Source organism: Corticium candelabrum, chromosome 17, assembly GCF_963422355.1.
Source record: "Corticium candelabrum chromosome 17, ooCorCand1.1, whole genome shotgun sequence".
Classification (NCBI taxonomy): Eukaryota; Metazoa; Porifera; class Homoscleromorpha; order Homosclerophorida; family Plakinidae; genus Corticium; species Corticium candelabrum.
In genome coordinates, this window is record NC_085101.1 from 1285598 (window position 1) to 1307855 (window position 22258).

General features: G+C 40.9%; 2 protein-coding genes across 2 annotated transcripts; one reads left to right on the forward strand and one right to left on the reverse strand.

Annotated features, from left to right (window-relative positions):
- The first annotated feature begins 2675 nt into the window (after positions 1-2675).
- LOC134193437 (uncharacterized) lies at positions 2676-3459 on the forward strand. Its single transcript, XM_062662269.1, has one exon. It carries the CDS (start codon positions 2742-2744, stop codon positions 3273-3275), a length of 534 nt encoding a protein of 177 aa, XP_062518253.1. The 5' UTR covers positions 2676-2741; the 3' UTR covers positions 3276-3459.
- Positions 3460-9328: 5869 nt separating this feature from the next.
- Positions 9329-15382, reverse strand: LOC134193507 (uncharacterized protein K02A2.6-like). Its single transcript, XM_062662334.1, has 5 exons — positions 14362-15382; positions 13903-14316; positions 13163-13786; positions 11760-11914; positions 9329-9442 (listed from the first exon to the last, which is right to left on the reverse strand). The coding sequence occupies exons 1-5, from the start codon at positions 15380-15382 to the stop codon at positions 9329-9331; spliced, it is 2328 nt and encodes a 775-aa protein (XP_062518318.1).
- Positions 15383-22258: the final 6876 nt, after the last annotated feature.

Sequence of the window (22258 nt, forward strand, 5' to 3'; positions counted from 1 at the left end):
CGGAAATGACAGATTGGTGAGTTTGACGTTGACTCCAGACGATGATGAGTCAGTCAATGTGCTAAACGACTCCGCTACAACATATCCGAACAGATTGTATGCTAACCTACGTGTCAAACGACGGCAGATCAAGTTTCAAATTGACACAGGTGCCACGTGTAACGTCATTAGGCGACAGGATATGCCCATAGCAACGCGTTTAGAGCAAACAAAGCAAGTGTTAACGCTGTATGACGGAAGCAGGATCAAGCCTCTGGGCAGATGCACATTAGAAGTGAGAAATCCAAAGAATGGGAATGTTTTTCGCAGCAAATTTGTGGTTGTTGACGACGCTCGAACAGAGTCGATTATTGGAGCTTCCTCAGCGCAAGAAATGGGCCTTATACAGCTGAATATGGAGAATGTGCAAGCCATCACCACTCAGCAAAAACAACAAAGGCACAAGACGAAACCAATGACAAAAGAGAGTGTGATGCAGAAATATCCATTGGTCTTCCAAGGAGAACTGGGACGATTAGCAGGCAAGGTACATCTGATGGTGGATGAGACCATCATGCCTACAAAACAACCAGTTAGGAGAGTGCCTATAGCTATCAAAGAGCAGCTGCAGAAGGAGCTACAACGAATGGAAGAAATGGGAGTTATAGCAAAAGAAGAGCAGCCGACAGATTGGATTTCCAGTCTAGTCACGGTAAAGAAACCAAATGGCAAGATTAGAGTATGCATCGATCCTAAACCTCTCAACAGAGCTCTCATTCGAAGTCAATATCTCATGCCTACCCTAGAACACCTGTTACCAGAACTAGCAGAAGCACGAATATTCAGTGTGCTAGACGTGAGGAATGGATTCTGGCATGTAAGTCTTGATGATCAAAGTAGTAAGCTTACCGCATTTGGTACACCCTTTGGAAAATATTGTTGGAAGAGGCTACCATTTGGCGTATCTACAGCACCAGAGATATTCCAGGAGCGATTGAATGCAGCTATTCAAGGAATTCGAGGTGTGTATACAGTAGCAGATGACCTTTTGATAATTGGCAAGGGATCTACAGAAGCTATTGCTAGAGAGGATCATGACAAGAATTTGACAGCGTTACTGGATAGATGTCAGGAGAAAGGCATCAAGCTCAATGGAGAGAAATGTCAAATAGCAACACAGAAGGTGAAATACATGGGACATGTACTCTCGTCAGATGGGCTACTGTCAGATTCCGCAAAAATAGAAGCGATCCAAAAGATGCCAAGGCCTACAAATGTTGCAGGAATACGTCGTTTCATTGGAATGACTGGCTATTTATCACGATTCTTAGGTCACCTCTCGGACCTATGTGAACCATTGAGACAACTAACGAAACAATGCATTTAGTTGCAATGGAATGAAGAGCATCAGCAAGCTTTTGACAAGATTAAAGCAGCAGTCACACAGGCACCTGTCTTACAATACTTTGATGGAAAGTTGCCAACTACAATCCAATGTGACGCCTCTCAGACAGGACTGGGTGCTGTGCTTATGCAAATAGAGGTCCAATAGCATATGCAAGCAGAGCGTTGACTGAAACTGAGAAGCAGTACGCTCAGATTGAGAAGGAAATGTTGGCAATTGTATATGCTATGGAGAAATTTCATACCTACACCTATGGACGCGACATTACAATTGAATCGGATCACAAGCCTCTTGTTACCATACACAAGAAACCATTGCAATCTGCGCCAAAGCGTTTGCAGAGAATGCTTATGCGATTACAGAAGTATTGAATTGACATTCAATATCGTCCAGGTAAAGAGTTATATCTGGCAGACACTTTGTCGCGAGCATACCTAGCATATGATGTAGATGCAAACAAGACAGAGAGCATGCAGCAGCAAAGTGATTGGGAGAAAGAATTGGAGCAGGTCAACATGATCAATCACTTGCTGGTGGCAAGCACTACACTACAAACCATTCAAAATGCTACTCAAGAAGATCAGAGCTTACAAGAACTACAGCAATACATCATACAAGGATGGCCAGACACGAAGTACGGTCTTCCATCATACATTACACCATATTATGACATTCGGAATGAATTGACCGTGCAGCAAGGAATGGTTTTGAAAGGAAATACACTAGTGGTGCCACAAGCAGCTCGAAAATTTGCTCTAGAACGAATACATAGTTCACACATGGGAGCAAATGCTTGCATTAGAAGAGCCAGAGAAGCACTCTATTGGCCGGGTATGACAAGCCATATTAGAAATCATGTACAGAAATGCTCCATATGTCGAGACTATGACAACAAGCAACAGAAGGAACCTTTGTTAGCACACGAGGTACCTCCAAGACCATGGGCAAAAGTAGGAGCAGATCTATTCAAATTCAAGGGCCGTGATTATCTCATAGTTACTGACTACTACAGTAATTTCTGGGAGATTGACAGACTACAAGCAACAACTTCAGATGATGTCATCAGGAAAATGAAACAACACTTCTCTCGATATGGCATACCGGAAGTTCTCATTTCTGACAACGGTACACAATTCACATCAAGAGAATTTCGATCATTCACGAAGCAGTGGAGATACAGCATGAGACTAGTAGTCCACATCATCATCAATCCAATGGCAAAGCAGAAAACAGTGTAAAGACAGCAAAACGACTTATGAAAAAAGCTCTACAAGCGGGAACAGATCCATGGCTAGCAATTCTTGAGTTCAGAAACACGCCAGCTGAAGGACTAAATACAAGGCCTGCACAAAGGTTAATGAACAGAAAAACAAGAACTCTGTTGCCAACAATAGAACAATTTTTACCAGAGAAAATGGAGGAACATCACAACATAATGGAACGGAAGAAAAGGCAAGCAAAATATTACAACATGAAAGCCAGAGACCTACCGGAGCTGAAAACAAATGATGTGGTTCGAATTCAACCAACAGGTAGAGACACAGTTTGGAAACCAGCCAAAATAGAAAAAGTGCTACCAAACAGATCATATTTGGTTATCACCCCTGGAGGAACTATCTATAGAAGAAACAGAGTGCAGCTACGAAAGACCAAGGAGGAATTCAAGCCTTCAGCAGGTATGGATGATCCCCCAGTCGAGATGATACCACAACCAAGACAGAAGAAACAAACATCTATCCCTACACCTGTTACAAAGAAGACAGTACCACCACAAGCACAGGCAAACGAATCAGGAAGAGAACAAGCAAGAGAGACTGCAACATCTACCACACGATCTGGCAGAGCAGTAACAAGGCCAAAGTATCTAAGAGACTATGTATGCGGTAAATAGACACTTAGCATGCATGGTAGTATGTTTTTTTTCCTTTTTTTTCCATAAAGAAAAAGGGATGTATGGGGTAACCCAATTAGCGTACTATATAAACGTAGTGTGTTGATTGTAATAGAGACTTCTTAACGTGTACGCCTAGAATACGGACGCACCACGTTACAGTTGTGTAGCAGTTTAGATTATTGTGATACAGTTATTCAAATACCTGTATTATGGATATGAAGCACAGCTGTTGATGATAGAATATATTAGGAAGCTTGATGTAGGATATTCATAGATACAACCTGTTATATAAACCCGTTGATCTTACAGCATACTCTGCATGCATCTCATAGAACAAAAGATTGCAACACACTTGACTTAGTGGAAAAGTTTGTTACCAAACACAGTAATGCTATAGGACCCTATCACCCAACATTTATGTGTAATGTACAGAGTATACCACCAACGTATGTGCGGCACACAGTGTGAAAAATTAGGAATTATTTTGGCTCGGTCAGACTGAGCCTTGGTAGGACAGTCTTGTATGGTGTTACATGTCTAATTAAGTGCCTCCCCTACTCCAGCCGTTTTGCACGTAATTTTTGATAACCAACTTTCAAGTGAAGAATGGCGTTAATGCCAGCTGAGTTTTTCTTTGGATAAAGCATGCTAGGAGGCACCTAAGTTCATGAAATTAACAGTTACACAATTGGCAAGGCCATCACGTGCTAACAGACAAGGTTTACACTATCATATATGCATACTAATGGCTGTTTGTCCAAACAAGTCCCAACACTGGTGCAGTATTTGGTCGGACAAACAACACATTTGGTGGGACATTGTCCATGTCCTACCGTTAGTTTCCACACTGGCACAGAGCAAACAGGACAACAGCTAAGAAATGTTTGCACATAATAATAACAATAATTTTGTATTAAAACGTTCACAATAAATATTAATTAAAATTGATATAATTTGCTTTTAGATTAATTAAGTATACCTATAGTTGCAAAGCATGCAAATGACTGTGTTACATAAAATCATAATTAGAGTTGAATATGAAATAGCCATCAAATGTACTGACAACTGTCTGAGCATGTCATCTCCCTGCCATTCTTCACGTAAACATACCTATACGATACATAAGTCTAGCAGTACCGAGACTATACCACAAGTAGGCAATCGATATAACTTGTACTTGTACTGTAAACACAACTCAAAAGTTGGATAATTTTCTTAGACCACTAAACTTTGTAGCCACCCAAATAACATCGAAGAGACACATTACCACTACCTCTCGAGTCAATTATTGCATGTTGCAAAAAAGTCAGTTAATCTTTGTGTTTCCTCCTCTATCGGTAACAAGTTCCCTACATGGCACCTGTCATGGGTTGAACCATAAACAACAGCATCAGGAGGCAGACTGCGACACAAATAGCACAAGAACCAAGAAAGCTCTGTCGCAGAATGATGTAAGACGTGAATTGGAAATGAATGTGACTTGTCATCAACCGTCCCAATTTTGATCAGTATATCATATTGCTTCGCAGTTAAATTGGCAAGTTTGAACATATTACTTATTCTTACTGTGTGACTGCCACCAACATCATGTGACTGCCACCAACATCAGTGGCAGATCCAGAAATTCAATTTGGGTGGTGCCAGCCTAGGCTTAGCGGGTATAAGGGCATGCATATATATATGCAATACTGAATATGACAAATTTAAGTAAAACATCAGTTACTATCGCTGTCTAAAACATCTAACATTGTCATTCTTCTCGGGTGCTTTCTTGCGAAGGCAGACAGCACAGCCTCATAGTCAATAGACATACCATAGTGGAAGTGCATCAGTGACAGGCCATTCAGTCGTGTTTGGCTCATTGTTGACCTTAAATATGTTTTCAGCCGCTTGAAGCCACTGATGCTCCGCTTACAAGAGCAGGTGGTAACTGGAAGGGTGCAAACAATCCTCAACAGTTTGAATGTGTTGGGAAAGTAGTTTTTTTCACACTGGAGAAGAATGTCGGCTGGTTTGTTTGGCACTTCACCCTTGTGGTTGTTCCACCTCACTCCCCAGCATAAAGATTCTATATTTAGATTCTGTGATGAGAGTATGTTATCATGGGAAAGTTTTGGCAATTGATTTATATTCTCTGACTACTGTAGTACTGTCGGGTGTTCTTCATAACACTAGTGATCAGGGAATAGGATAGGCCAAGACCAACGCGTTGGTGGTCGCTACTGAATCGCTCCTCCCTTTGAGTTAAAAGATCATTCAAAAAAGGGATAGTAATTGATCTCTATTAGTACTCCTTTGCATTTTCAGCTTGAACGGTATCCCTGTGCCTCTGCCGTCCACATCGCAGTGGATCCGGCCATAAGATAAAAGCTTTTCTTTTCCAAAGTTCTCGTGGGTGGGGAACACAAAGTCTGGTTCTGGTTTGTATACATTGGAAATAACTGCATACCTGCAATATACTTATATATTATATAAGTGAATCACGTCAAACGTGCAATTTAAACCATGGAAGTCTAGTTGACTATATACAGTTGTAGAACTTTTAACCAAATATTATAAGTTAGTCCATGATTGTAAAAATTTAAATTATAACTAGTATAATAGGTAGCTAGCTAATGACAATAACAGCTAAAAGCGTAGCTAGCTCACATCTCCTGCTCAGACAACTGCCTAGCAAACTTCAAAACCTGTTCAAGGTAATGTGGGGGATGAAAAGTCGCTGAATTTCAATGCAGTGACACGCAAATCAATTGGTCCAGCTGATGTTGAAGGACCAGGATCCATTCCAGCAGCCGGTAGGTCCCTTCCAGCAGTAACAAGATCGACACTTTGCGGGTTGTGGGGTACTACAGTACTACAACTGCCAGGTACACAAACCTAAAAGAAGTTAGTGCAGCTTGTCGCTTAGACATCGAGGAACGCTCAACACGGTTCTCCGAAGGAAGGCCACCAGGTCACGCGCGCGTTAAAGTACGTGCCTACATGTGCTCCACCACGTGGCCAAATCTAGGTTGGTGCCTGGGCAACCCAGGCACCACCCTGGATCCGCGCCTGAACATCCAATCCAAATTCTCTACAGAAAGACTGCACTACTTGATGGACTACACAACTGGCGGCAACTCGAACAGTCAGCGAGCAAGTCAATGCTACTGCATGAAAAGACAAACGATCTTGCTCAGCATGTTTGCAACTACAACACTCCCTAGGATCAGCAGTTGTCTTGAGAGTAAAGGCATTATCAACAAGCTGATGTAGAGACAACACAAACTGATCGTGCAACATCAAAGTTTCTGACTGTCTTTGTTGTGAGCTACAAACTGATGCGTTGGAAGTGTCCACAATCCTAAAGCTTACACACACAGTTGCAATCATTTTTGACGTGCTCTTAAATGTTCGACAATCTGTTACAGCCAGTAATGTAGCTTGACGACCAGAACACAAACCTATGCTTGAAGCACTATTTTTGGTTTCAAACTTTACAACGTCAAGTCGTTTTCGTTTTGGTGATGATTCAGACACAGACTCCAACTAGTCAGGACTTTTGTCTTCCGCTGATGATTTCAAATTCACATAAGATTTGGATCGAAAATGTGATGATGTATCATCACTACTAACAAGAGAAACGAGATCAAAAGCAAAGTTATCGATATCATACTTGGAGACGATTTTCACGTCTATTGCTAACACCCACTTGTTATACACAATTCGCTGAAACTCACTGACAACTATCAAAGGCAACCCTTTGCTTGCATTGCTGTGGTAGTCATCTTTCTTACTAGATCGTTTATCATCTTCATCAATCAGTTTGACTTACGATGAGTCAGTAAACCATTTTAATGTCGACTCATTTCCACAATCAGTGGCGAGTCTGGGGAGTTGCATTGCGGCCCCTTGCAAAAGACGTTTCTTGTTGCAAAAAGCATCATCTTGTCAACAAGCTGTACTTTGGCTGTTACCAATCTATTTTGCAAAGCTTCGAGTACTTGAATCAGCCGGGTTGGGCAACTAGTATCCTCTTGATCGGCATTCTCAGACGTTTCATCTGCACAGCTGTCAGTAAAATTTTGAAGTAAATAGCAACACTCAAAATCTGTCAACATAAATCCATGTTCCACAGAGTTCGACATAAACAATATTAACAGTTGGTGTCCTTTGTGAGTGAAATTCCCGAATAACCACGTGACCACCCTACTGTAGTTGCCATACGTACAGGAATCAATCGATTGCAATAGAGCAATAGTATTCTTGTTGAATACTGCTGTTGTAATTGATTGTACGATTATTGGAACGCTACACGACTTGACTATCGCTTGGTTACAAAATACTGACAACCGATTGTCTGTGGTTGCCCCCAGCATCACCTTCTTGCCTTGCATTAACACCAATTGCATTGCCAAAAAACATGGATTCATACCCCATTGGAAACAAAGTTTCTATCGATTTGTTGTCGACTAAATCGAGTTTTCCCAGATTAGCAAGCAAGTCAAATGCCTTAGAGTTTTGCTCCTTATCACGTGAATTAAAACACATTATTGCTCTGTGAGACTGACAGTGACCAGAAATTGTTACATCTGGTAGCCACAGCGATGACATTTCAGACAATTTTGATGTCTTCAAGGGTTGTAGTGAGTATTGTAAACTGTTTGTCGTTTTGTGATAGAATAGATAGACTTGTTACCATTCCAATGCTTCCACTCTCCGTCAACCAGCATATTTGAGATTCATTCTGAATGGTCACTGTAAGAGGCTCGTTGTTATCACACAGAACAAATTGTTTCCAACTCTCTTTCCTCAAACGTAAGTCAACCGCTAGCTGTCCGTTGCTCGTGTAAGCTAGACATAGATGTTGTAGAAGAGTACAAGTGTCGATGGCGATCCCAAACGTAAGGATTTTCTCAATATTCAAACTTTTCTCTATCCATTCTCTTACTTTCTTTATTGATGGTTCGTGGAGGTCGAGCGCATACTCGCAGAAGACAACAGATCTGTCTGACTCGAGATTGACACTCGCGGCTTTTCCACGAAAGAAGCGCAAGTTCATGTTTTTAGTTGATATTAAAATGCACCAAACGGTCCTGACACGCAAGTTTCTCACTCTGTTCTACTATTAGTAATCATGTTTTTTCTTTAGTACTTAATTTAAGCCAAGGCGTTCATGCTCTAGAGTCACTGCAACACCAGGCTAGACCACCAGCTCGACGACTCGGCGACTAGATCTTGTACGAATTTAGTAAAATTAGCCTCAGATGGGTCTGGAAGGCCGAGACAAAGTACGAATCATACACGACGACAAATCTCTAAAACAGACGGTTCTCTTAATCAAGTTGTCATAACGTGGACTTTGAATGAAATAGTATGAATCTGCAGGATCAATTTAAGAGAAAGAAAATATGCATGTACATCATTCAATAAATTGTTTATTATTTTAGCTGCAGTGATAAATTTGTACTTAGAAATGATCTAGTGTGTATGGACATAGTGTAGTCTTGGGTTTATCGATAGTTGTTTGTGTATGCCTTAGGAGGGAACATGTACATGCAAATCACACGCGGAAACTGATGATTAGAATGTAGCTCGCTCTCGTTTATATGTCCACAGGTTTGTTCACCGTGACTCGCTCTGAGTTGCGGTAAATAGCTGTGACTATAAGATGTATCCTTCTCGATTACTGTCACTGTTTCTTACTGTAGTTGCATGCCAACATGCATGGATCTCTGACTACAAAAATTTTCAATATTTTGATTAAAGATAAAATATTATTGAACGCTTCATAAAATGAACTTTCCAACAAGTCTGGCAACACTATGAAGTCGTAAGTGACAAGCCCTCCTATTTCCTTGCTAGTTCACTGTCAACCACATGATGTGATAATATGACCCTATTCTTTTATGAAGTTTTCAGCTTCTAATGTTTGTGTGTATAAAACATTGTTTGTAAGAATCAAAAGTTTATTTTATATAACAGACATATAATCACACAACAGTACATATTTACAGTGTTCGTTCCGTGGACAGTCACGTTTTGGGTGTGTCCGTTGATAAATGCTAGTGTCATTTACAACAACTTGCTGCAACATCATGTGCTGCATTGCAGTAAGCATTAGCTGAGCCTTCAATTGCCATTTGATTGCCAGTAGTTGAAAATCCTCCCACTTGAGTGTCATACTGCGAGCAGCATAATTTAGCAACGATATGTATCCTAACACATTTGATTGAACAATAGAACATGCCATACATTTGTCTGTAGCGATATTATAATATTTGCACTGTACAAATCTTCTATCCTGTGATTGGATGACGCAGATTTGTGTTCCGCCTCTCAGTCAATTCGATTCATTCGTAGCAGACGGGAACTATTTGTTCATTGTTCTTCTTTGTTCACAAAGAACAGCATGCTCAAGTTCATGCTTGTAGTTTGTGCTCTAGCTCAGCAAACAGTTAGCAACAGCGACCAGACAGGAGATGCATCAATCCAGAGTTGCATTGGAGAGAAAAGGGAAAAGGTAATACACGTTGCAAAAGAGTAATATAAAAGAGAGAACTGTTGCAAATGTAGTTACGTATTGCTTACGAATTTTGTGATTTCTAAGGGTGAATACGATCTTCCTTGAATACGGGGGTTAAGAGTGAGTTTACTAATGTTTCAATGCATTCTATTGCGTGGACTCGCTCATGTGTGCTTGGTGCTTATACTTCAAGAGTTACAAAGGCGGATTGGAAGCAGACGGTCCCAAAGTAATTTCTTTTTTAGACAGATATTGATATTGCAACATTAGACGTCGTTATTGCAGGGAGACAGCGGAGAATCTGGTCCTGCTGGACCTCCTGGTGCTCAGGTGAGTAGTTTGGATACATTAATATTTGCACAAATGAGATAATTGAACGTAAATATTATTAACCCGAAGAGTAATACGTAATGTGGACAGAATGACGGACAGACGAAGGGACGTCGAATTTGAATGCAGCGCATCGTAATCGTTAGTGTTAATTCGCTTGCTAGATGTCGACAATCCTACGTGCCGGTCATTGTGTCCAGCTTCCTTATCACACCCTTTCTGTTACTAAGCAGTTGCCAGTATGTGTGCAACACCTGCATGTTCCGTAACATATATAAGCTAGCAGCCGAGGGTTTACCACGTTAGTGCTTTTCATTTCTTAATTAAGTTAAGGTAACCTGGTTACGTTTTATCTCTTTTTATATGACTTGACTCTCACAAAGTGTGCAAATAATTCTTTTTAATTAAACAATTATCAATAGAAAGTGCTTTGTAGTCTGAAGTGTCTGGCATAAATTGTAACCCGATGAACAGGTTAACAGTAATAATAGTAAGGCGAATGCAAGTTTTTGCTCACAACTATAGACAAAAGTAGATAGAAGACAATGTTGCACGCGAATGAAAAGTTGGCACACATCGAGTATGTTTCAGATTGCCATTTAGAATCGTGACATTACCTGGCACTGGAGAGATATTCAAACTCAATAGTCGATTAATTCATTTTAAAGAATAACTAATAACTTCAGCGCATCTATCCGTCTCTCTACTCAACTCACACACACTCACACATACTAACGGAATGTTCTCTCATATACAAACCACGCCCTATCCAGTCATTATTATGTGAGTCAATCGTCTCAAGACGCCGTTGTAGCTCCTCCCACAGACAGTACCCGTAACACAACTCCGCTAGCACGTATAGATTGGGACATACGTCCCGGCCAGATCATTTCTTTCGACTCATATCCACGGCGCCTACGTCACTCAACTGAGAAAGTCAGTTTCTCTGTTCTCGCTTCCCTTGATGGCTTCTATGCGGAACGAATAGGCTTGTAAATACATTCTCCATCATTCCGGTTAGAAGACTACTGGATCGTGTGATTCAGACGTTGAACAAATCTCTTTAGTAGATTGACGTTGTAGATCTTTACTTGCCGTCTACATCAATCTTTTAATCACACTCTCCTACAGCCGAATTATGGAGTACGTCCTCTCTATCTCGATCATTAGTAGCTTGTTACTCTCTGCTGCCAGCAATATCAGTACTTCGTCTCCCGGAGAGAACGTACGTCTCTTGGTGCTGCGATCATAGTGTATACCTTGCACTTTCGCCAGGCTTTTCCGAATCTTCTCTTGCAATAGTTGATGGCATTTTGCCGTGCGGTGCTCTAGCGGTTGTTCTTCTTGACACCATCTTCTGACGCCTTTCGCACGAGTGACCTAGACAGAACCTTGACATATCATTTCTAATTTTGGGCTAAAAGAAATCCTTTAGGATTTGTGTGTCGTCTTCTTGGCTTTAGGATGGCCTGCCTTAACTCACGTGACTCAAAACACATCATTGCTATGTGAGGCTGACAGTGACCAGAAAATGTTACATCTGGTAGCCATAGCGATGACACTTCAGACAATTTAATGTCTTCAAGGGTTGTTGTGAGTATTGTAAACTGTTTGTCGTTTTGTGATAGAATAGATAGACTTGTTACCATTCCAATGCTTCGACTCTCCGTCAACCAGCATATTTGAGATTCATTCTGAATGGTCACTGTAAGAGGCTCATTGATATCACACAGAACAAATTGTTTCCAACTCTCTTTCCTCAAACGTAAGGCAACCGCTAGCTGTCCGTTGCTCGTGTAAGCTAGACATAGATGTTGTAGAAGAGTACAAGTGTCGATGGCGATCCCAAACGTAAGGATTTTCTCAATATTCAAACTCTTGTCTATCCATTCTCTTACCTTCTTCATTGATGGTTCGTGGAGGTCCAGCACATACTCAGAGAAGACAACAGATCTGTCTGACTCGAGATTGACACTCACGGCTTTTCCACGAAGAAGCACAAGTTAAGGCTTGTTGTTGATATTAAATGCATCAACAAGTTTCTCACTCTGTTCTAGTAATCATCTTTTTTCTTCAAGTAATTAAGTTAACCCGAAGCACTCATGCGCTAGAGTTACTGCAACACCGGGCTAGACCACCAACTCGACGACTCGACGACTAAAAATTTTAGATCTTGTGCGACTTTATTAGATTAGCCTCAGACGGGTTTGGGAGGCCGAGGCTAAGTCCGAATCGTAAACAACGACAAATCTCTAAAACAGACGATTCTCAATTAATCAAGGTGTCATGACGTGGAGTTTGGATGAGGTAGTATGAATCTATGCATGATCATTGTAGCGATAATTTTAAAAAAGCCAAGTTTTCTAGGTGCCAAGAACATTACCTAATTAATTAAGTTAAAATGTGTATAAATTTAAGAGAAGGAAAATATGCATGTACATTATTCAATAAACTTCCTAGTGTTTTTGCTGCAGTGATAAATTTGTACGTAGAAATGGTGTAGTGTGTTTAGGTAGACATAGTAGTCTTGTGTTTGCCGATATTTGTTTGTGTATGCTCTAGGAGGGAACTCGTACATGCAAATCACACGCGGAAACTGATGATTAGAATGTAGCTTCAATCCGTTGCGACTCGCGTAGTTATCAGTCCACACGCTTGTTCACCGTGACTCGCTCTGACTTGCAGTGAATTGCTGTGACTCTAATATGTATTCTTCTCAATAATTGTCACTGCTTTTTACTGCAAACATGCATGGATGTATAAATACAAAAAATTTGATTAGAGGTAAACTATTATTGTACGCTTCATAAAATGAACTTCCAAACACGTCTGGCAACACTATGAAAGCTGTAAGTGACACGATCCTCCTATTTCCTTGCTAGTTCAATGTCAACCGCATGATGTGACAATTTGATCCTATTCTTCTAGAAACTTTCCTGCTTCTGATGTTTGTGTGCATGAAACATTGTTTGTAAGAATCGAAACTTTAATTTATATAACTGACATATATATATATAATAAGCGTCAATCATAATAAGATAATGTTGACTTTTCAACTCTACGAAATCCGCGTGAACTCTCTCCCAAGGTGCTGTGGGATACATCCATGGATGAGGAATACCAGCAGCCGGTTTATTCCTCTGACTTTGGCAAATTTCATATTTCTTGCACAATTCTTCCAACGTCATGTCCAAACTCGGCCACCAGATATACGATCTTGCTAATGCTTTCATTCGATTTGAACCTAGGAGATTTTCTTGAAGATCTGCTAGAACTCTTGACTGTAATTTTTGCGGTATTATCACACGTGTTCCCCACAGTAAACAGTTCTCTTCAACGCTAAGTTCATCTGACCGTCGTGAGTAGGGTTGTACCCTGGGATCCATGTGACTTTTCCAGTTCCATCCAGACAATGTATACTGGAATGCCCGTCTCAAAATTGGATCTGCTTTAGTCTGTCGTGCTACTTCTGCTGCTGTTACAGGTAGATTTTTACAGCAATCCACATGGTACAATTCCTGGTTAGGGTCTATGATATTCACTTCCATTGGCAGTCGGGACAGCATATCTGCTTCCTTATTCTCCTCTCCAGCTTTAAACTCCGGGTTGTACTTATATGCACTTAAATTAGTGCCCACCTCTGCAGCCTTGCTGCTGCTAACGCCGGGATACCCTGTTGAGGTCCCAGAATTTTGACCAAAGGTTTGTGATCTGTCACTAGTGTAAATCTTTGGCCAATGAGGAACTTGTGGAAATGACGAACGCCGCAAATTATTGCCAGTGCTTCACGCTCTATTTGGGGGTAGCCCTTTTCTGCTGATGACAGTGTTCGTGAAGCAAATGCTACTGGTCTCTCCGATCCATCCTCAAACTCGTGACTCAAACAGGCTCCTATTCCATATGGGGATGCGTCACATTTGAGCTTGACTGGTCGAGACAAATCATAGTGCGTAAGAAAACCAGACTGTAATAACTTGTTCTTTGCTGCATTGAATGCGGTCCTGTGTTTCCTTGTCCATCTCCACTGTTTTCCTTTTTGAAGTAACTCATACAATGCTTGTAAAGTATTCGACAGATTTGGTAAGAAATGACTGTAATAGTTCAACAGCCCCAGAACTGCCTTCAACTCAGTCACATTTCTTGGCTCAGGTGCTTCCCTGATAGCCTTGACCTTGCCTTCTGTAGGTTTCAGACCTTCGTGATCTACTCAGTGACCTAACTATGTCACCTCAGACTGACCAAATTCACATTTGTCCTTCTTTGGCCGGACTCCTCGTTGCTTTAGGCGTTGTAATACTTGCCTCACTCTTGCTGTTCGTATACCAAAAGGCATTCTGGTATAAGTAAACAAACCCTTCCTAGTATTTATGGTTAAATACTGTTGGCTTTCGGTATCCACTTCCATTTGTTGGTAAGCTTGCTTTAGATCAAGCCTGGTGAATCGTCGACCACCCGCTAAAGTAGCAAATAAATCTTGAGCATTTGGTGTGGGATACTCAATATTTCCCAAATATTCATTGATGGTTACTTTGTAGTCACCACACAATCTGATACTGCCGTCAGATTTCCTCACCACTACTATCGGTGAAGCCCACTCGCTCTGTTCTACAGGTGTCAGTACTCCTTCTCTGACTAAGCGATCGATTTCAGTATCCACTTTAGCTTGTAACGCAAATGGTACTGGTCTTGCCTTATGAAAGGCGGGCCTTGCGTTGGCACTCAACGTAATTTTTGCTTGCACTCCTTGCAGCTTTCCCATTCCTTCCTTGAATAACTCAGGAAACTCGTGTACGGGATCCAGGACATTCAAGCTAAATAAGGATGCCCAGTCCAACTTGAGTTGTGACAACCAATTCCTTGCAAGCACTGCTGTCTTATTTGCAGCATTGACGACAACTACTTTACCTCGTATTGCTGCAACTTCTCCGCGTACAGACAATGTCTGTCCATAATATGACTGTAATTTCACGTTGCTGCTCTGGACTTTGACATGAGATAGTTGTTTCTCATAGGTCTCCCTGGGAATCACAGTAATAGTTGCACCCGTGTCAATAATCAGCTCTAATTCTCGTCCAGCTACAGTCATATTGACTTTGATTGCATCCTGACTTCCCAGAACATAAAGTGAACATACTTCCTCTTCTTCCACTTGTAACGTGGCTTGTTTCTGGTACTTTGTATTCTTGGCACCCGTTGCTCCGCTCCTGTTCTTGAAATCGCCTTGCTTCTTACTTCGGCAGGCTTTGCGATATGTCCCTTCTTGTGACATAAATAGCACTCTCTTGATTTGATCTGACACTTATCAGGAACGTGCCCCTTGCCATTGCATCTGTAGCATACTTTCACATCAGACTGTGTTGTCTTTTACCTCCCACTGATACTACTTTGCATGCTAAATGCCGTCTCGTGGTCTGTTGTTGATCCGTGTCTGCGCATGTCTCCTCGCAAAGCTATCGTTTCTTGTCTTGCAGATTCAAAAGCTTGCGCGATTCGTACCGCTTTCTCGAGTGTTAAGTCAATTTTCGCCAGAATTTTCTGCTGTAGGGCTTCTACTCGTAATCCACACACGAATTGGTCCCTCAACGCAACTGACAACTTGTCTCCGAACTCACAGTGTTTAGCTAGACGACGCAATTCTGACAAGAACACTGTAATAGTCTCACCTTCTTTCTTTTGTCTCTTGTAATAACGGAATCGCTCGGCTACGACAATCTTGTTTGGCTCGTAATGATTTCTCAGTTGCTGAATGATGTCATCAAGCTCCAAATCTTGCGGTTGGCGAGGTCGTACCAAGGTCCGCAACAAACTGTAGGTCGATGCACTCACAAACGTTAGAAAGATTGCCTTCCTACGAGCTACGTGCTCGTCTCCTATCGGCACTACTTTTGCCAGGCAGTAAAGCTCGAACCTTTCCTTGTATTCGTCGATGCTTTCTACTCCTGCTCAGAATTCGCCCAGCAACCCGTGTTTCAAATTCGCGGCTGCACTCGCCATCTCTCGTCGCCACTGTTGTGTCGTTACCGACTATATATTGGTTCTATTGCAACTCGCTTACAGTGTCTACGCAATACTACACCAGACTAGCCTCGACACTAGGCCTCCCTTTGCTTTCGGTGGTCCGACCGCGCGAGGATAACAACGGGACTGTATCATGTGATGTTCTCTTCGAAAAGCAAAGGGAGACCTAGGAACTCATTATGTCACGTGACAACTTAACTAATTATTTCATTAGGAAAACCCACCCTTTGTCGGTTTGTTTCATATTGCTAAAGACTTGCAAAAAGAGATCAGGTGTGTTTTCGTTTACAGCAGGTATACCGTCATACCAACGGTGTTGGAACGGAAAGGCGCGAAATACAGTCAGTAACTATGCATGCTGGCCTTTGTGATTCTACTTACTGTTTAGTTAGCGTAAAGAAACGAGCGCAAAGACTGTACGGCCATGTCGCGCGCATAAAGACAACGTGCAGACTCTGTCCTCTCTTGTCGTGAACTAGAAGTCTACGCAATACCGGTTAGGCTACTGTACATGTACGCTTTTGTCTTAGACTATCATCGCGCTCCCGGAATCAATCGAAAGCCATTGCGACTACGTGTGAAATTTCTACGTGGCTGATGTCAGCTTGAAGCTACTCCAGAAGCAATCGCTGCACGCGACTAAAGTAATACCTTCACTCGCTGCGATCTAGGGAGAATACCGCAACTGTTTGCAACCTACAAACGCGCCCAAACGATATTCTTGGGTCGGTAAACAAGCTGTTGTAGCACACTAAATGACACCAGTGAGGTGGGCGATTGTTTACTGATCTTCGCATGTCTCAGAGGAAATAATCAGGAAGTAACTCAAATGTGATTTACAGTGGACTAATCATCATTTGCAAAATAGATCAGGTGACAAGCTAGCTTGTCACGTGACATAATGAGCTACTAGGCCTCCCTTTGCTTTTCGGAAAGAACATCACGTGATACAGTCCCGTTGCTATCCTCGCGCGGTCGGACCACCGAAAGCAAAGGGAGGCGAATTTTTTTGGGCCCGGTTATTTCAGGTCCCGGATAAATATCCCGGATATTCACGTGCTTGACTTAATAAGCACGTGTATGTGTTTGCAGCGAATACGGCGCCACTGATAGTTCTCTTATTTTCGACCGTAGGTTATTTAATTGTTGAATATGAGTGCGCGCATTGAGGGAGAACACTAATCTGAAGGGACCCCAGTTTGGGAATTATTTGCAGCAGCTGCTGAACTCTTAGAGTCTACTATTACATATGTGGACTTCTTTGCGACAAAGAAAGAATTTCAAATTATGCAACACAACAGAAATTCAAACAAATTGAAACTGGTACGTTTTAGTTCATAAATTGAATATTATTGTTCAAACAGTAAATTGGCAATATTGATATTACATATGATTGCAGTACGTACAGCGTACTAGCATGCACTGACACGAAAGACCCACTGAGCATGCATACTATAGTACTTTGATTTATGTGCTGTTGTCAACGGTTCATCCTAATAATTTTGGAAATTGTTGTACACTATTTACAGGTCAAACTTGTCAATTGTCACATTCAATTTGTATTCTGTCACACCAAATTAGTTTGTAGTCAGATCAAATTTCCAAGTCGTAAAATCAAATTTGTTTTATGTCAGATCAAATTCACAATGTATCAAAGAATCAAATTTTTTTTACTTGTCAAACTAGCTTAGTTGTCTGTCAAATTAACTCTGGAGGGTGTCAATTCAAATTTAAAAGTTACCTGCTATTACTTAGTAACTAGTAATCAAATTTGCAAGATGTTTACCTAAGTTGTTAACCCGTAGGGTTAATGGCTATGAATTTCAGTGCTTTGACTTGGATTTCGTGCAAAGTTAGTACGGTCAACATCTTATTTAAGCTTATTTCACAATATCTGTAGGACAACAGTCTGGCAAATGCACGTTGCCACGCACTACTGAAGCCAGAGTGCAGCCAGAGCAGCAGTGGTAGCCAGAGAGAATAGGATTTATTCTATTTTGCTCGACAGCTGTCGAGTAGGTCCGGCAGGTCTCCAGCAGATATTGTGAACCAGGCTTTAGGTATTAGATTGGACACTTTTTGTATTTGATCTTAACTTTAAACTAATTTGATTCAGCACAATAGGAATGTAATGTGACAAGTGACAATTTTGAACTGTAAATGGTGTGGAGTAATGAGGTGTGATTGGTATTTTATATAAATTCTGATATTGGGAAAATTAATAAGAGTTAGAACATGGTTGGTGAGGCAATACTTTAAATATTGATCAGAGACGCGAGAGCTTTCTAACATAATTAGTCAAGGCTAATTGTCAAGGATAGCTCAAGTGGGTGAGGGTCAATATTTGTCTTGTTCATCAGACCATGTTTTGAGTATTTTGTTGCATGTTGTCCCTTTTTGTGTCACATTTCATTTACGAATATATTTTGAGCTGTAAGGCACTGAATGTGGATGGTTTTTTCGCTTTGGGGAGGAAGAAGGGGGGAGGTTACACATAATTGTACTTGAGGTGTGATTGACGTGCGATTGATTTGTCAAATCCCCAAAGGAAGCTAGCCGTGCAGATTATTTACCGATTGCTGTACTATGCAATCCAAGCTACATCATTTTCACTTTGTTTAATTTCTTATTAATTAGTTGATGATGGAGAACAGTTTCATGATGCGTTTTCTCTTGGGAAATGTAGGATTTTTTATATCAGTATACTTGTAAGATAGAAACATAGGCCATGTTTCCACTAAGTGCACTTTAACTTAGCTTAAATGCGTTTATAAACTAAACAAGTTCAAGAAAGCGACTGTTTCCTCTTAGGTACTTGCACATCCAGGCTGTGCAAGACAAATAGTTTAGGAACACTTGTAGGCTTGTTTGAAGTATTGCCTGCTCTGTCGCAGAGTCAGAGCAACTGTTGGTTGTCACATGATAGTACTAGGAATTTGCATGACGATGACCAAGGACACCATCTTCTCCCTTTCTCTCCTTTAGTTAATTAACAACCCTTACATCTTTCAAGGTAATCCTGTACCAGCAAAACAGTCAATATCATCAAACAGCATTGTCGAGAAGCCATCTAAGCAAGCGCGCTACTGTCACGACATAGTTCAATCTAAATCACTTTGCTAAACCTACTACAAAGTAGGTCTAGGAAAGCGGTTTAGGTTTAGAATATACCCTGGTAACTGGTTTAGTGCAGGTGGAAACATGTTAATCCCTAAACCAGTTTAGCTTAAACCACTTGTTAAACTGATTTAAGTGCTAGTGGAAACGTGTCCATAATTTTTTGTCATGATTGTGGACTAATGTGATGTCACCCATTGTTATTGCCGAAAGTTTTTATTGGTTGGATATTCTAAAGTAAGAGAGGCACGTGGCTCAACAACAAACACAGGATATGCAAACGCATGTTTTTGGTCAATCTAAGACTAAAAAGTATTAGATATCCTGTTGCGTACATTTGTTAGATGTCATATATTGCAACTGCTGTAGTAAGTATTTTTGTGATTAGTTGCAGCTTAATTCCAATGTACTGAGAAGGGATACTATCAAAGATAGTAATGGAGCAGTGCTAGGTAGTTGCAATCTACCAACTATAAACTATGAGGTTTCAGCAGCTGGTGTTATCTTCTTCTGTCCATTTGCTGTGGAAACTCTCGGTCTATGGTCACCTTACAGTTTCAAGATTCTATGTTCTATAGCTTCAAGAATTATGCAGTGAGCAACAGGATGTTTTTCATAGTCTTTAAACAGTTTATTACAACAATTGTCTATCAGATTGTGGTCTTACATTGCTAGATTGGTGTTACAACATTTAAATTTAGAGATAGTGGATGGACATGCATGCCTTAGTTGTTTGGATGTTGAGGCGGGACTGTTTATGTATGTAATAAAGACAAATATGGGCGTGTGTCAAAATATAAAAATTAATATAGCTGTTTGTATAAAGTCAACCAAAGTTCAAATTTAAGTCATGTAAACATCATCGATTTAAAAGAACCTTTGCGTTACAACGCCATAAACATACTGACAGTTGTTCATTCAAATGTAGTACTGCTTGATTGTTGCATATACAGTATGTTGTGTTCCAAGCACGGATTTGGACAATCCATAAACTAACTACCCAGCACAATCCATGGTTTACCCGTACAAACCATGCATTCCGAACCCTAATCCTAATTTTAACCCTAACTCTAACCACTAACCCTGACCCTAACCATATCATCATGACCCTAACCCTTAAATTACCCGGCAAAAGTAGACATCCACTACACATTCACGGTTTGTCCATATCCGTGTTTGTGCATAACATATATATATATATATACACTATAAATTATAAATTTTATAATAAACGAAACCCAACTTTTTGCTTTTGTGTTGATTCATTAGCAGGCATTTTATTTAGTGCATGAGCAGATCGATAGATAGTTAGTACATCTGTAGCAGAGCATGAAATAACGGCCGGCCATAAGAGCATTGGTACACTACTGGAAAGAAAGTTACGGCATGGATTGAAATGTTCGGGTTGCTTTCAGGGGTACAGTTTATGATGCTAGGAGACCACAGCTTCAGGCGTCGTCTGCGCTCGTGCGCTTCTGACAACTCACCAGCGGTCAAGACAGTTGAGCTAGTTCATGATCAAAGAATTCACCCACCTCCTTTACCACAATGTAGTGACATAACCACTGTGCAGGCAGTGAGACTGTCCACAAATGACTGTTACAGACAACCGTCAGCACACACACAATACATGGCATTTGTACAATCATGCAGACAGCTGATAGGCATCACACAACAATACCGGATATATAGCTGAACTGATTAAATATTTCTATTTAATCACACTGTTTAGCATAAACATCCAGCTTAGGCAACACAAACACATCACTCTACCAGTTATGACATGGATCAGACTCGACGAAGGGTTATGTAATTAGTCATTCATTTCTCAAAATGGCGGCTGCAATAGAGCCGCTTCAAAATGGCAGCTACAGCTCTGACTAAATGGCCGATCAATTTGAAATCCTTATTTCAGCGTCTGTGTAGAATAGTAGACAAAGCAGACAATAGTTGGACTTATGAAAGCAAATTTACTTCAACATTGTGAAAGTGGCACAACTAAAATGACTGTCGCTGCTGTCTCATTTGAACTATGCAAAGAATTAAGCAAAACTGAAAGCTAAAACAGGACTTGTTGCTGTAAAAATCATTTACGTGTAGTGTAGCTACTAATAAAGTTATTGTGTTATAGCGCATTTTTAGTGTTTCCCTTTAAACTGATTGCCAGATTGTGTCCTTTCTTTGATCGTTGAATTCGTTTCGGCATTACGTATCTACTTGCAGCAGCAGCAGCAGCCACCTTTTTACTAAATAGCGTGCGGCGCCCCACCTTTGCTGGAACAGAAGCTGATGTCTTGATGGGCCGTCTTCTACTGACAGCTGTGATTTGTACATGTATCTTTTGCTTATGTTTGGTTAGCCCTATATGGCTACCAAACATGTGTAACGCAGAAATCAAGCGCTGCTGTTTGTTGGATGGATGGGTTAGTTTACCCCGAATCTTCCAGTAGGTTGAGCAAAACTTTTCTACTGCAGCCAAGAAACCATCTTCACTTGAGATACTATAATGAGTATTACCTAGTCCATTTTCAATGTCGTCCATTACATGACATAGTTGCTTCCTTACTGTTTCAACTCTGTCGATTTCATCCATGCCATTACCTGTAATTATGTGATCTTGATCAGTATCATGTCTAACACAGTCTTGAAGTGGGTCATCAAATGGTGGGAGTGGACCTTCCAATGATTTCTTTACGTCTTCATTAGACCATTGCACATCAACGGAGAGAGAACGTAGGTGCTCTTCATCTGCTTTTTGGTTGACACTACTGTAGAAACTGATGTCTTGGCAGCTGCTCCCTAGAGCAAGAACTGCAAAGAATTGTCGTCCTTGTGGAGATTCAGTTGGAATGCTATTGATACTATTTTTCATGTATTTTGCTGAGGCTGCAAGCTGATGTTTGCATGGCTTACCATTGAACCCTATAGGACAGGAGCATTCTCCGAGTTGTAGGTCGACTACCCATTGGATGTCATCATTTGATTGACTTTGCACAACATAAACATGTGG

Coding starts and splice junctions, on each gene's coding strand:
- LOC134193437 (XM_062662269.1), top strand. CDS start 2,742: ATGAACAGAAAAACAAGAACTCTGTTGCCAACAATAGAACAATTTTTA.
- LOC134193507 (XM_062662334.1), bottom strand. CDS start 15,382: ATGTCACAAGAAGGGACATATCGCAAAGCCTGCCGAAGTAAGAAGCAA. Junction 14,317..14,361: donor CCGGCCAAAGAAGGACAAAT/GTGAATTTGGTC, acceptor GTCACTGAGTAG/ATCACGAAGGTCTGAAACCT. Junction 11,915..13,162: donor GGATTTCGTAGAGTTGAAAA/GTCAACATTATC, acceptor ATCTATGTCTAG/CTTACACGAGCAACGGACAG.